Genomic DNA, 15,429 nt, shown 5'->3' with positions numbered 1-15,429 from the left:
CTGTGCGGAAGCGACCAGCTAGTGACTGTAGATGGCAGACCGGAAGTTCCGGCTGTTGGTGGCAGCAGCTGTCTGTGTTTAGGATTTTGGCCTGGAGCTGTGTCAGTGTAGCGGCCTATGAGCGGGGCCTGGAAACGCAACGACGGTGGACTGTTGTGGGCGGCGACAACAGGGCTGGTTTTCGGCCGGGATGTGTGTGGGCAGTAGGGCCGGTGCTTAGAGTTTGGCCTCATGTTATTAAGAGCAGCTTGAGGGGATCTCTAGTGGGGCCTGTGCTTGTGGATTCAGACTTTAACCAGACAGATTACAAGGGCTCTGTCAGATTAACCTGTAACTGTCAGGGAGGATAGAAGATCCTTCATTAATTTGCATGTGTATTACTGTAAGCATAGGATTGATCTGTTGGTGCTAGAGGCTTTATAAGGCCCCTAATTAATTTGTATGTGTATTACTGTACCTTGAGAATAAGCCGTGAGTGCAGAGGGCTTCAGTTAATAGTTATATAGTGAAACACTTGGTTCTTATTAAGTATTTGGTTATAGGGGTTCTTCTGTTCGTTTGCGTGGGATACACAGAGACACTATCGAGCCATTGAGTTAACACTTGAATACAACGTTTGGATGTTTCCGCCAACAACAAAGGCTTAACTAGATATTTGGAGATTAGTCTTTTCTATTTGATTTTGGGGCAAGACCCCAATTTTTTTTTTAAATATAATTACTGGGTCCCCTTGATCAAGGGGTCCCTCGCCATCAGTGAAATTGGGGGTGGCACCAAGCATCCCGAGGATTGGAGGGGTGACTGCGGGAGGCCCTGGGATGAAAGGAAAGGAGGAGGGTGGTGGAGGACGCCCCTCGGGGGTCAGTGGGGGATCTGGAGGAACAGGGGGTAGCCCTGAGAATGTCAGCGCTCAAGAACTTAAAGAACAAGGTAACAGACTGTTTGTGGCCCGGAAATACCAAGAAGCGGTGTCCTGTTATAGCAAGGCCATTGTAAGTAACACCTCTTCTCTAACAATTATATGAATATAAATCAGTGACTTTATCTAGAGTTAAAGGAGATGGAAAGGTCAAAAGCCAAATGTCAGGCACCCCCAAGTGATTGTATTAACTTACCTGAAACCCCGGGCCTGTGCTCCTATCAGCAGAAAACTGTGAGCACCACGGAGCAATCCTCTTCCATCCTCTTCAAACGGCTGCGTAGAACGAAAAGCTGAACTTTAACTAAAAAGTCGGCTATTTCGCTGAACTGCGCATGTGTTTGCCCCGGGAAATTTGAAGAAAGAAGAAGCCAGAAGAGGATCGCTGTGTGGTGCTCACTGGTATAACCCCGGGTTTCAGGTAAGTCAATACAATCACTTGGGGGTGCCTAACATTTGGCACCCCAAGTGTCTGAAGCCTTTCCTTCTCTTTTTAAAAGGGGTTGTTCACCTTTGATTTCAATTTTAGTATGATGTAGAGAGTGATATTCTGAGACAATTTACAATTGGTTTACATTTTTTATTATTTGTGGTTTTTGAGTTATTTCGCTTTTTATTCAGCAGCTCTCCAGTTTGTAATCTGTTGGCTACGGTCTAACTTACCCTAGCAACAATATATTTGCTTGAATAAGAGACTGGAACATGAACCGGAGAGGCCTGAATAGAAAGATGAGTAATAAAAAGTAATAATAACAATAAATTTGTACCCTTATAGTGTATTTGTTTATATGATGGGGTCAGTGACCCCCCATTCGAAAGCTGGAAAGAGTCAGAAGAAGAAGGCATTTAATTAAAAACTATTTTAAAAAGAAATGACCAATACCTGATTTAGGGAGGCTGGTTAAGGTTTTCTTAAAGAGTTTTTGGCAATCAGTGTGAAGGAGAGCCATGCATCAATCAGGTCTGCATAGGCTAATGTTATGCATGGTGACTAGAAGAATGGTTCAGCCCAATTAGACCCTGGCAAATGAGCATATTTATTAGTGTATGGCCCGCTTTAGTTGGTGTCTCTTTAAGGAAAATTAACCCCCAAAAAAATTCAAGTTCTATAAAGTAATTCAAATATAATGTATTGTTTTGCTTTAGAAACACTACTATAGTTATCTGTAGCCATGGGGGCAGCCATTCAAGGTTCATGCTACTAAGCAGATAACGGATGCATTCTGCAGAATATCATTGTATACTACAGATCTTATCTGTTATCTGTGCCTTTTTAAGCTTAAAGGGCATGTAAAGTCTAAAATAGAATAAAGCTAAAAATGCTGTATATTGTATACTAAATATAAACATGAACTTACTGCACTACAAGCCTAATCAAACAAATGATTTATGCTTTCAAAGTTGGCTACAGGGGGTAACCATCTTGTAAAGGTGGCCATACATGGAGAGATCCGCTCGCTTGGCGATGTAGCCAAACGAGCGGATCTCTCCCCAATATGACCACCTTGAGGTGGGCAATATCGGGCTGATCCGATCGTGGGCCCTAGGGCCCAACGATCGGATCCTAACGAATAGTAATGGGCGGTCGGATCGCGGGACCGCATCAACGAATAGATGCAGCCGCGATCCGACGGGATTTTTCGTCCCATCCGATCGAGATCTGGCCAGATCTCGATCGTGGAAGCCCGTCGGGGGGCCCCATACATGGGCCAATAAGCTGCCGACACGGTCTGTCGGTAGCTTTTATCGGCCCGTGTATGGCCACCTTTACTTTGTTAAACATCTTTGCAAGACTAAGACTGTGCACATGCACCACAGTGTGGTCTGGGCTGCTTAGGGATCGTCATAAACAAAGCTGCTTGAGTTCTGCTTGGCTGGGAAGTAAGCCGGGGGCTCCCCCTGCCGTTCATAAGTATGATTGTTTCCCTGCTCATCAGTTAGGGACCATCTGCCAATTCATATCCATAGCAGTAAATGAAGGGAGAATTTCACTGCATACAATCAGGTTTCTTATAAAAACGGTAGACATTTTTTAATTAAAGTATATTGGAGATAAGTTTCTTTTTCGTTAAAGAAAGTAAAAATGGGATTTTATTTTTTTGCCTTTACATGCCCTTTAAATGGGCGCCCATGTGGCTAGACAGTAACCTACTTGTATAAACTATAGTAGTCTTTTTAAAGCAATTACATAGCTTTTACCAATGCAGGGCAGCAGTACATTATATTTTAATTACTTAAAAATGTGTTTCTTTTTTGGTGTTACTCTTCCTTTAAGCCTTATTCAACAACAATGCTGTACCGGACTTGTGCTGGGCTACAACTCCCACCATGGTCCAAAGTGTTCAACCTATGGGAACCCTGACTGCTCTGTGTACACTCCACTCCCTGTTCATTTTCTCTATACAGTTAATATTGGGGATATGTAATCCTTTTATTTTTCTAGTACTGTAACAACTAAACGGCAATAAGCTCAAAGCCAAAATCGCTCGTTGCTCTCTCTATGTTAAAGAATAGCAAGATGGCTGACATCATGCTGGTACGGATGATTATCACTGGAACATTCTCTTGCGTATTTCATTCAATGTGGGCAACCTACTTTTAAGAGCTAAACGGGAGTGATTTCTGTGGTGCAATTATCCAGAGCAACCATTAGACAATTATCTATTGTCGGCTACAAGATGTTGCAATGGATAAATTCACTGGTGCAATTAAACTTGGGATGCACTGAATCCAGGTTTTAGTTTAGCATTTGGCCTTTTTCAGCAGGATTCGAATCCTTGTGCCTGGCTAAACTGAATCCGAATGCTAATTTGTAAAATAGGGGCAGGAAAGGAAATCGCAACAAAAAATAGTTTTTCCACTTTTTCCTTTCCTACCTCTAATTTGTGTATGCAAATTAGTATTTGTTACGGTATTCAGCCGAATCTTTCACAGAGGATTCTGGGATCCCAAATTGTGGATTTGGTGCATCCCTAAATTGATAATTGGTCATACACAATATAGATTGTATGAGAAAAGGAATCTGTATATTTTCTGTAGATATTTTTAACAGTGACCTTTTCTTCCCTGCAGACCCGAAACTCCTCCGTTGCTGTGTATTACACTAACCGGGCGTTATGCTACGTGAAGATGCAGCAGCTGGACAAGGCCCTGGCAGACTGCAAACATGCCTTAGAGTTGGACTGTCAGTCGGTGAAAGCCCACTTCTTCCTGGGACAGTGTCAGATGGAACTAGAGAATTATGATGAAGCCATTGCCAATCTACAGAGAGGTGAGCTGTTCTTAAACAGCCTGTTCTTAAAGGACAAGGAAAGTTAAACTAAAGAAGTAGCTAGAAATGTTGTACATTATGTTTTGTGCTTCTGTACCAGCCCAACGCAACCACAGCCCTTTAGCAGTAAAGATCTGTGTCTCCAAAGATGCCCCAGTAGCTCCCCATCTTCTTTTCTGCTGATTCACTGCACATGCTCTGTGCTGCTGTCACTTACTGAGCTTAGGGACCCACTCACAATATACAGTACACATAGAATAGAAATGTCACAATATAAGGCTGATCAGTAATTAATACAGATAATTACTACATGGCAGCACAGAAACCAGTGCAATTAGCATCAGAATTTAATAATCAGCAAACCTGTAGCATCAGCTTATATTACAGGGGAACCTCATTTTCTGCTGGATAATTAGTGACGAGCCCTAAGTTAAGCTTCTCAACAGCTGCTCAGAGCCCACTGAGCATGTGAGTATGAATAACAATACATTTCTAGCTTTACAGAGCATTTGATTTTTAGAAGGGGTCAGGGACCCCCATTTGAAAGCTGGAGAAAGTCAGAAGAAGTAGGCAATTTATTCAAAAACTAAAAATAATTAATGAAGACCAATTGGCCATTCTATAACATACCATAATAAAAGTTAACTTGAAGCTGAACCAATCCACAACCTTTACCTTGAGAGAGAACGTGCTGATACAGTCCTCGCCCAATCACATTCTCTAACTTACCCTGGGGTTCCCTGGCCCAATATCAGTTGGGCAGCTGTGTGATTTTTCTTCTGAAAGCATGCACATATTCTCTATAAAGCCTGAAAATACAGATACTGTGCTGACCAGTACAGATCATATAAATTAGACACGGAGAGCAGAGTGAGAAGCTTAAGATCTGTCAGGAAGGATAGAAATGAGACCTATAGAAGAGGAGTGGGGGGGGGTGCAAGGGATAAAGTGTTACATCTACAGACAGGGTTCTGGTTGCTAGGGTCCAATTTACCCTAGCAACCATGCACTGATTTGAATAAGAGACTGGACTATGAATAGAAGAGAGAGAGATGAGTAATAAAAAGTTGCAATAACTATAAATGTATAGCCTTGCAGAGCACTTGTTTTTTAGATGGGGTCAGTGACCCCCATTTGAAATCTGAAAAGCGTCAGAAGAAAAAGGCAAATAATTAAAACTACGCACAATAAATAATGAAGACCAATTTAAAAATTTCTTCGCACTGGCCATTTTATAACATACTAAAAGTTAACTTAAAGGTGAAGCTGCCCTTTAACATTACAGTGAAATGCGTCTGTTTTTTTTTATGGGAACAAAAAGAATGTCCCCAGTAACTAAAATCACTGACGTTTTACCCCAAGCCAGTTCTCTTTTTCTTTGAAATACAAACCGGCCTAGAGAACTTTCCCAGAGAACTCAGGGCTGCCGTCTTTGCTCCAGGTATCTCTCACGCTGCCCTGAGCTGATACACGTGTAATACAGAACTTCTTTAGCACTCGTGTCCACTCAGTCGGCTGGGAGCAGAGAACAAAGATGGCAGCCCAAGCTCTGCAGGAAACCCCCCCCAGGCTGGTGTGTTTTGTACAGATGGAGTTGGCCTACAATAAAAGGTCATCAATTTAAAGGGGTTGTTCACCTTCCAACACTTTTTCCAGTTCAGTTTGTTTCAGATTGTTCACCAGAAATAAAGTTTTTTTCCCAATTACTTTCTATTTTTATGCTTTTCTAATATTGAAGTGTAAAGTTTCATTTTTCACCTTCTAAAGTAGCTCTGGGAGGGAGGGAGGGGGCGTCATTACTTTAAAACACCTTAATTTTTTTGGTGTTACTGTTTCTTTAACAAATTGGTGGTGTTACTGTTCCTTTAACAAATTGTCACTTTTCGCCAGTGTTTTCACCTTGCACTCACCTTCAACAGATAAGAGAAAATGCACTGAAATCCCTTATGGCGCCTGGGCTATTTCTGAAGCGGAATTCCTCATCGCTATTTAATGCAAAAAGTGTTTACAAAGAACAAATATCATTAGTTTACACCAACAGACTGACGCAGAAATATATTTAGGTCTTTCATGGAGCTTGAAAAACAGGAACACCGAGGCGCGGGACACACAGGTTTAACAAGGCGTCGGCTCAGTGTGACGTCTCGCTGCTTTAGTTTCCCTTGAAGGTTCCTGGAGGCCCAGATATGGGGGCAGAGTCTACTGTATATAGTGCAGTTCCACTAATCTAATGTATGCAATGCTAAAGGAAGATTGTCACCATAAAAGTATGTATATAAGCTGTGGGGAACTGATAGTCAGTGGATTGAATAAAACACACATGCGTGTTGCTGCTACTTTGTTGGCAGAAATGTATCAGTCAGTCCTGTCTTGCTTTATGGTAATGGGTGGGCTAAACTGGTATACTCCCTAGGGATCCACCAAATCCACTATTTTGGATTCGGCCGAACCCCCGAATCCTTCAGGAAAGATTCGGCCAATACCGAACCAAATCCGCACATGCAAATTAGGGGCGGGGAAACATATTTTACTTCCTTGTTTTGTGCATATGCAAATTAGGATTCAGTTCGGCCGGGCAGAAGGATTGGGCCGAATACGAATCCTGCTGAAAAAGGCCAAATCCTGAACCGAATCCTGGATTGGGATGCATCCCTAATGCTGCAATGTTTAACCCTTGTTATTGACACACTAAATATTGGATCTCAAAGTAAAACTCCTGTGCTTATAGCCTTTCTGTACTTGAAGAATAAGTACTTACGCATTTCCCTGATTTTACATTTTCCCGGATTTTGCATAATTTTTTCCTGGTCCCCTGAAAAACGTAAAACGGGGGGTTCTACAGTAATATTTTACTATTGAATTGGATACCAAGGGGACATGCCAAGTGAACAGTTTGGGAGTGTACGATATATGCGACTGCCAGTCAGAATGTTATTCTCTTACACTAATCCATACCATGGTGTTATATGGGAAGTTGTGTTACTGGGGGGGGGGGTTGTTTAACTTCCTCGTATCAACACGGAGAGCATTGAACCTGGTCTCTATGGATTTTTTTTAGCAATGCAGCTATACAGTGTTTTTAGCACCCTGCCCAGTATTGCATAACCTAGACCAATGGTCTCCCAGCCAGCTACCACATTAAAAGGAAATAGGCTTTACAAGTATTTAAAGGAGAAGGAAAGGTTAAAACTAAGTAAGCTTTATCAGAAAGGTCTATATAAATACACCAGTAATCCCTCAAAGTAATGCTGCTCTGAGTCCTCTGTCAAAAGAAACACAGCATTTCTTTCCTTCTATTGTGTACTCATGGGCTTCTGTATCAGACTTCCTGTTTTCAGCTTAAACCTCCAGGGCTAGGGCTTGAGCATGCTCAGTTTGTTCCTCTCTCCCTTTCCCCCCTCCGGCTCCATGCTGTAATCTGAGCCCTGAGTGAGCAGGGAGATACTCAGGCAGGAAGTGATGTCACACTTAGCGAATATGGCAGCTGCTATCCTAAATAAACAGAGAGCTTCTTGAGCTTTTTACTCGGGTATGGTAAAACATTCTACAGAATTAATATAGCATTCTAGCTTGCACTATTGTGACTAATCTACAGTGGTGTGAAAAACTATTTGCCCCCTTCCTGATTTCTTATTCTTTTGCATGTTTGTCACACTTAAATGTTTCTGCTCATCAAAAACCGTTCACTATTAGTCAAAGATAACATAATTGAACACAAAATGCAGTTTTTAAATGAAGGTTTACGTTATTAAGGGAGAAAAAAAACTCCAAATCTACATGGGCCTGTGTGAAAAAGTGATTGCCCCCCTTGTTAAAAAATAACTTAACTGTGGTTTATCACACCTGAGTTCAATTTCAAAGGTTATAAAGCCATTTCTAAAGCTTTGGGACTCCAGCGAACCACAGTGAGAGCCATTATCCACAAATGGCAAAAACATGGAACAGTGGTGAACCTTCCCAGGAGTGGCCGGCCGACCAAAATTACCCCAAGAGCGCAGAGACAACTCATCCGAGAGGCCACAAAAGACCCCAGGACAACATCTAAAGAACTGCAGGCCTCACTTGCCTCAATTAAGGTCAGTGTTCACGACTCCACCATAAGAAAGAGACTGGGCAAAAACGGCCTGCATGGCAGATTTCCAAGGCGCAAACCACTTTTAAGCAAAAAGAACATTAAGGCTCGTCTCAATTTTGCTAAAAAACATCTCAATGATTGCCAAGACTTTTGGGAAAATACCTTGTGGAGCGACGAGACAAAAGTTGAACTTTTTGGAAGGTGCGCGTCCCGTTACATCTGGCGTAAAAGTAACACAGCATTTCAGAAAAAGAACATCATACCAACAGTAAAATATGGTGGTGGTAGTGTGATGGTCTGGGGTTGTTTTGCTGCTTCAGGACCTGGAAGACTTGCTGTGATAGATGGAACCATGAATTCTACTGTCTACCAAAAAATCCTGAAGGAGAATGTCCGGCCATCTGTTCGTCAACTCAAGCTGAAGCGATCTTGGGTGCTGCAGCAGGACAATGACCCAAAACACACCAGCAAATCCACCTCTGAATGGCTGAAGAAAAACAAAATGAAGACTTTGGAGTGGCCTAGTCAAAGTCCTGACCTGAATCCTATTGAGATGTTGTGGCATGACCTTAAAAAGGCGGTTCATGCTAGAAAACCCTCAAATAAAGCTGAATTACAACAATTCTGCAAAGATGAGTGGGCCAAAATTCCTCCAGAGTGCTGTAAAAGACTCGTTGCAAGTTATCGCAAACGCTTGATTGCAGTTATTGCTGCTAAGGGTGGCCCAACCAGTTATTAGGTTCAGGGGGCAATTACTTTTTCACACAGGTTTGGATTTCTTTTCTCCCTAAATAATAAAAACCCTCATTTAAAAACTGCATTTAGTGTTTACTTGTGTTATCTTTGACTAATAGTTAAATGTGTTTGATGATCAGAAACATTTTGTGTGACAAACATGCAAAAGAATAAGAAATCAGGAAGGGGGCAAATAGTTTTTCACACCACTGTATTGGCAATAAAATGCCTCCGTCGCTTTCCTTCTCCTTTAAAGGGGGAATATGTTATAGAATGGCCAATTCTAAGCAACATTTCAATTGGTCTTCATTGTTTATTTTTTATCATTTTTGAATTATTTGTCTCCTTCCACTCCGGCTTTCAGATGGGGGTCACTGACCCATCTAAAAAATCAAATGCTCTGTAAGGCTACACATTTATTGTTATTGCTACTTTTAGTTACTCTTCTTTCTAGTCAGACCCTCCCCTATTCATATTCCAGCCTGTTATTCAAATCAATGCATGGTTGTTAGGGTCATTTGGACCCTGGCAACCAGATTTCTGAAGTTGCAAACTGAAGAGCTGCTGAATAAAAAGCTAAATAACTAAAAAAAAAAACCCACAAATAATAAAAAATGAAAACCAATTACAAATTGTCTCAGAATGTCCCTCTCTACATTGTACTAACGGTTACCTCAAAGGTGAACAACCCATTTAACTGGTATTCCCCTTATTTCTGTGCAGCATATAACCTGGCCAAGGAGCAGAGGCTGAACTTTGGAGATGATATCCCCAGCGCCCTGCGAATTGCCAAGAAGAAACGTTGGAACAGCATAGAGGAGAGACGGATTAACCAGGAGAACGAGCTGCACTCCCATCTCACCAAACTCATCCTGGCCGAGAAAGAGAGGTGGGGTGGCCATTTGCAGCCTTGGCCATAAAATGCTTGTAATTTGCTAAATCAGATGCTGACGTTTTTTAGCTTTTCTGTTGGATACAGAGGGGTCAGAGCTCAGCATTCAGCTGATATCTTTAATGTTTCCTTCTTTTACAGAGAACTTGAAGAAGCAAAGCGAAAACACCAAGAGGATAGCGTAGAGGAGAGTAGAGGTCGAGCCCTGTTGTCTAGTGTGGCCTCAAAACATGTAAGTAGAATTCTTATGGGTGCTTTAGTGTTTTGGGATTTTCCTTGCTACCATTCTTGTATTATTCCTTGCTATGCTGAGTACCTAACAGCATCTCATGGACATTTCTGCTTCAGTTCAGGGTTGTAGCAGAGATATGTGATTGTGTAGGTCGAATGCTTAGGCTGCTCTTATGTTCTTCTGTTTAGGATTAAAATTAGAAACCTTTCTCAAATCTTTCAGCAGAAGAACATCAGAGCAGCCTCTTTCTTTCTCCTGACAACTTCCTTGACTACTTGGTGGTCAGACTGGTGGGAAAATGACCATCAGGTGGCGCTGTTATAACAAAATTCATTCATAGTAACAGCACATGTATCCCTTAATATCTTGGAATGAAAAGAAAATAAATAATGAATGTACATTACAAAAGTGCTAAGAATAGCCCCCTCATCAATTTTACATTCACTTATTTTAAAGGTTTACTTATCCTTTAAATTAATGGTGATTTTTTTTGCTTTTTAAGTGACAGGCACATTTTTCAAGGGTCGCATCTCGAATTAATGTGAGTTTTTTTTTAAAACTCCCCTGAACTCGAAATTCAAAATTTATTTAAAAAAAAAAAAAAATCGAATTTCGAAAACTCAGACGTATTGAATTCAATTATGATTTAAAAAAACTTGAATGTCAGGAAGGCTGCAAACAACTCAGAATTGATCCCTGGACATCTCCCATTGACTCAAACAACAATCCAGCAGGTTTTTGGTGGCTAATAGTCTAATTCAAGTTCTTAAAGGGCCAGAGCAGTGGTCCCCAACCAGTAGCTTGAGAGTAAAATGTTGTTCACAACCCCTTGGATGTTGCTCCCAGTAGCCTCAAAGCAGGTGCTTATTTTTGAATTCCTGCCTTATAGGCAAGTTTTGTTTTCATCAAAACCACTTGTACTGCCAAATAGACCCTCCTGTAGACTGCAGGTCCACATAGGGGCTACCAAACAGCCAATCACAGCCCTCATTTGACATCCCCATGGACTTTCTCATGCTTGTGTTGTTTTCCAACTCTTTTTTACTCGTGAGCCACATTTAAGTGTAAAAAGGTTGGAGACCCCTGGGCCAGAGTATGCAAAATCGAACTAGAATTTTTAAAAAAACTTGAATCAAATTTGAATAACTCCCTAGTCGAATTTGACAATTTTGACCATAAAAAAAAAAAAACTAGAAAATGTGATTTTAAATTCGACACTTGATAAATCTGCCCCTTAGGGTTGTGTTACCAAAGCCAAGTTACATGTCTCACCTTATGGCATAGTGTGCACACCTAAGAGTCCTCCATATTTACCTTTATATATGTATGCAGATAGATATATATATATAGATAGATAGATATATATATAGATAGAGATAGATAGAGAGATAGAGAGATATATGGTGAAGAGTCAGTAACTGTGGTGGTCAACATCTTTACAGATAAAACTGTACCATATCAGCAGTTTCCAACAAATGAGCAGTTTCCAATAGTATGTTTTTGTTTGTTGCTCTCTAGGACAAGTATCTTGCTGACATGGAGGAACTTTTCTCTCAAGTGGATGAAAAGAGAAAGGTGAGTGTTTCATATTCAGCAGGAATTGTCACATACAGGATCCATTGGTATTTTTTTTTTTTTTTTTCAGCTTCTTCTTCATAGAATTATCAGTGTTTATTTATTTGGCCACTTTATTAAAGTTTCCAGCTTGAGTTTGGTAGTTATCGTTGTTTTTGCTCTAAGCTCCTCCCTATCCTCCTCTTAACAGAAGCGAGACATCCCGGATTATCTGTGCGGCAAAATCAGTTTTGAGCTCATGAGGGAACCCTGCATAACACCCAGTGGAATCACGTACGATAGGAAAGACATCGAGGAGCATCTCCAGGTAATGCAGAGGGGTTAGTAAATGTAGGAAGCACAGAAAGGTGTCTGTTACTTGCTGCTGATGCAGGGAAATTGCTACTTATTGGTTCAAAGATGGAGATGGTCATTGTAATAAGACTCTGGAGGGACAGAGCAACATCTGCACAGAAATTCCCACGGAGCACGTTGGTGCAATTTGTTGGCCTGATTTGGCCCAGCACAAAGATGGCCAGATCCCCACACGAGCAGATCTGGCTGTGTATGGCCACCTTAAGGCTCAGGGCACACAGGCAGATTCTGAGATATTAGTCGCCGGCGACAAATCTCCTCTTCTTCGGGGCAACTAATAGCCTGCGGGATGGCACTCGGAGCGATTCGTTTTTCAAAGTCGCCTGAAGTTGCCTCACAAAGAAACTTCGGAAAACAAATTGCTCTGAGTGCCATCCCGCCGGCGATTTACATTTTAGCCAGCGGGAATGCAGTTTGGGGAAATTAGTCGCCCTGAAGAATAAGTTTGTCCCCATGCAACAAATCTCCCCGAATCTTCTTGTGTTGCCCTGACCCTAAGCCACATACACAATGATTAGGAACCTTCTTATCTGCCTGTATGATTTTGTGGGAGGAAACAGAGTACCCGGAGGGAGAATATACAGACTACTTGTATATAGTCCACAAAATTCAAAAATCGGTATCGGTCAGCGCTAAAAAAAAAAATCGGGGGGGGGGATAGTTTGGTGGAAAAATTCGATACTACGGAACTTTAAATTTCACCTTAGGTGCAGTTACCATTTACCATTTTATGGAAAACTATACCCCCAAAATGAATACTTGAGCAACAGATTTATATCAAATTATGTCTCATATTAAAGAATCTTATCACATTGCAATAAATGTTGCCCTTTTTCATCTCTTGCCTTGAACCCCCATTTAGTGATGGTCTGTGTGCTGCCTCAGAGATCACCTGACCAGAAATACTTCAACTCTAACTGTAACAGGAAGAAGAGTGGAAGCAAATTGGCTCATGTGACCTACGATCCCAGGGGCGGCCCTTATTTTTAAAATGGCAATTTTCTATTTATGATTACCCAATGGGACATGCTACTAGAAAAGTATATTATTATGAAAATAGTTTATTTACATGAAGCAGGGTTTTACATATGAGCTGTTTTATGCAATATCTTTTTATAGAGACCTACATAGTTGGAGGGGTATAGTTTTCCTTTAATACTGTTTTTTAGATCTCTGGCTTTTCTTTTATCCAGAGAGTCGGGCACTTTGACCCAGTGACTAGAAGCCCTTTGACTCAAGACCAGCTCATTCCCAACCTGGCCATGAAAGAAGTTATCGACACGTTCATATGTGAGAATGGCTGGGTGGAGGACTATTGATCGTGGCGAAGACTATCCGTGGCCTGGCATTGCTATTAGAGTCGTACTCCTCTTGTGTCGCAGACTGTGCCTGTCCAGCCTTACGCCTTACTCATCTCCCTTACGTGTCTGAGCCCTCTGCCAGAAGCCTAGTCTCTTCTATTCTAGAACCCAAGTCTGTGGCCCTTTCTCTTTCGGATATCAGAACTTCTCCGTCTCTTGTTTGTGTGCATTTCCCAGATTCGCGAATACGGTAACCTTCTAGTGAGTGGAACGCCTGCCTGCTTTGACTTCCTCTTTCATTTCCTTTTCACTTCTCCTTGGAGGACCCTACTCAGCAATGGAGTCTTTTATAGCCGTGAGGTTTAAGGGCTGCAGAACTATGTTCTGGTGATTAGCAACCCAGCATGCACTCTGCCAGTCGTCATGTCCCACCCAGAAGTATTTCGTTCTATTCGGAGACTGTGCTACTACGGCAAGAGAACAAGCCCAGCGTAAATTCTTCTGTATGCCAATATTTTACCCTTTGGATTCAACTCAAGGGTCTGGTGTGTTCTTATCTAGCTGCTCGACCGTGGTGTTCAGCATCGGAGTTTGTTTTTGAAGTCCTCACATTGCTTTGGTTCGTCTGCTCTAGAGCAGTTGATCTATAAATTAAGAAACAGCAGCCCATGATGGCAGGACACAGAGCAGCACCGCAGAACCTTCAGTGTGAGCTTTGGTATAGCGAATGGCTATGAATGAAGAGACCTGGCTAATGACAAATGGCAGCTGACTAAGTGCAGGAAGAAGTGCAATGCATGAAACACATGAAACCTTTAGATCATTAGTCCTAAAGCTGAAGATGGAACTTGGACCTAACTAGACCCGACACATACATACGCCAAGGCACATCTGCAGCAATGAATGTAACCACCCTGGGGATTTGAACTCCTTTGCTTTACTCTGTACATAGTCCATGTAAATATGTTTGTGTCTCTTGATATGTGTGTGTATGTGGCCATTGAGGAGTGTGGCAGCCCCTCCGTGAATACAGGTGCATACATTAAAGGAGTTCCGCTGTATCTCTGTGCCTGCCTCATTTCTAGGGGTGCACTGAATCCAGCATTTGGTTTGTTATTCGGCCAGGATTCAGCCGGATTCAGATTCCTTGTGCCTGGCCTGAACCGAATGCTTGAAATCATGTGACTTTTCTTCACAAATCAAGTAAGTGAAAAAATTTTATGCGTGCGGCTCTTTTTTCCCCCTTCCCCGTCCTCATTTGCATATGCAAATTAGGGTTCCGATTTGGTTCAGTATTAGGGCAAATCTTTGATGAAGGATTCAAGGGTTCGGCTGGATTCATTTCATCCCTACTCATTTCATAGTTTATATATATCAATTATATATATAAAATTTAAATAGAGCCATGAATATCCTGTAAATAGTGATGTCATTTCTGTCACGTGACTCACGGAAACTTGTATTGTAATAAATAAAGTACCCCCCGTTGCAAATTATGAGAATAGAAGAAGTCACCTCAGAGTTCCATGACCTGTATATTTTAAATGGCCATGAAAATCCTCGGTAACTTATAATATCCTTATAATATCCTTATATTTTACAACAGGGGGTACTTTGTTCACTATATAATATAAAGCACTTTGCAGAGATTATATGGTCACCCATATTCCAATGGAGTTCACACAACTACAGCCATTTTTGTTTATAAAGAGCCAATGCATCTGCCTGTTTGGCTCCACAAAGCAGATGAAGGAATAACTATTTTACAATGAGGAGGCTAAACAAGTGCAGTAAAGCCCAGTAGGGGGTCCTTTTGTGCTGAGCACTGGCCGCCATATGCTTTAGTTGCACAAAAGAACATATAGGACACGTGTCTTTTATTAACAGGTAACTCTGTGGCCCTTGAGTCGGCCACACATTAGTAAAAGCTGCCAATCACTGCACAAGCAGTCGCCTCATTTGCCTCATGTGTTTGTGAGCTGTTGGCCATGATATACCATCATCATCATCATGTATTTATTTATATAGCCATAGATGTCTTTTATCATCTCACTATTTTTAAGGGGTGGAAAACC

General features: G+C 41.6%; 1 protein-coding gene across 1 annotated transcript; it reads left to right on the top strand.

Moving 5' to 3' along the window:
- The first annotated feature begins 9 nt into the window (after positions 1-9).
- Positions 10-14,415, top strand: stub1.L (STIP1 homology and U-box containing protein 1, E3 ubiquitin protein ligase L homeolog). The gene is made up of 7 exons (XM_018236656.1): positions 10-992; positions 3,992-4,190; positions 9,724-9,889; positions 10,034-10,124; positions 11,643-11,699; positions 11,890-12,006; positions 13,247-14,415. The coding sequence occupies exons 1-7, from the start codon at positions 819-821 to the stop codon at positions 13,370-13,372; spliced, it is 930 nt and encodes a 309-aa protein (XP_018092145.1). The 5' UTR covers positions 10-818; the 3' UTR covers positions 13,373-14,415.
- The last annotated feature ends 1,014 nt before the right edge of the window (positions 14,416-15,429 follow it).

The sequence above is a fragment of the Xenopus laevis genome, chromosome 9_10L (genome assembly GCF_017654675.1).
Source record: "Xenopus laevis strain J_2021 chromosome 9_10L, Xenopus_laevis_v10.1, whole genome shotgun sequence".
Lineage (NCBI taxonomy): Eukaryota > Metazoa > Chordata > Amphibia > Anura > Pipidae > Xenopus > Xenopus laevis.
This window is presented reverse-complemented; position numbering and strand designations above follow the sequence as displayed.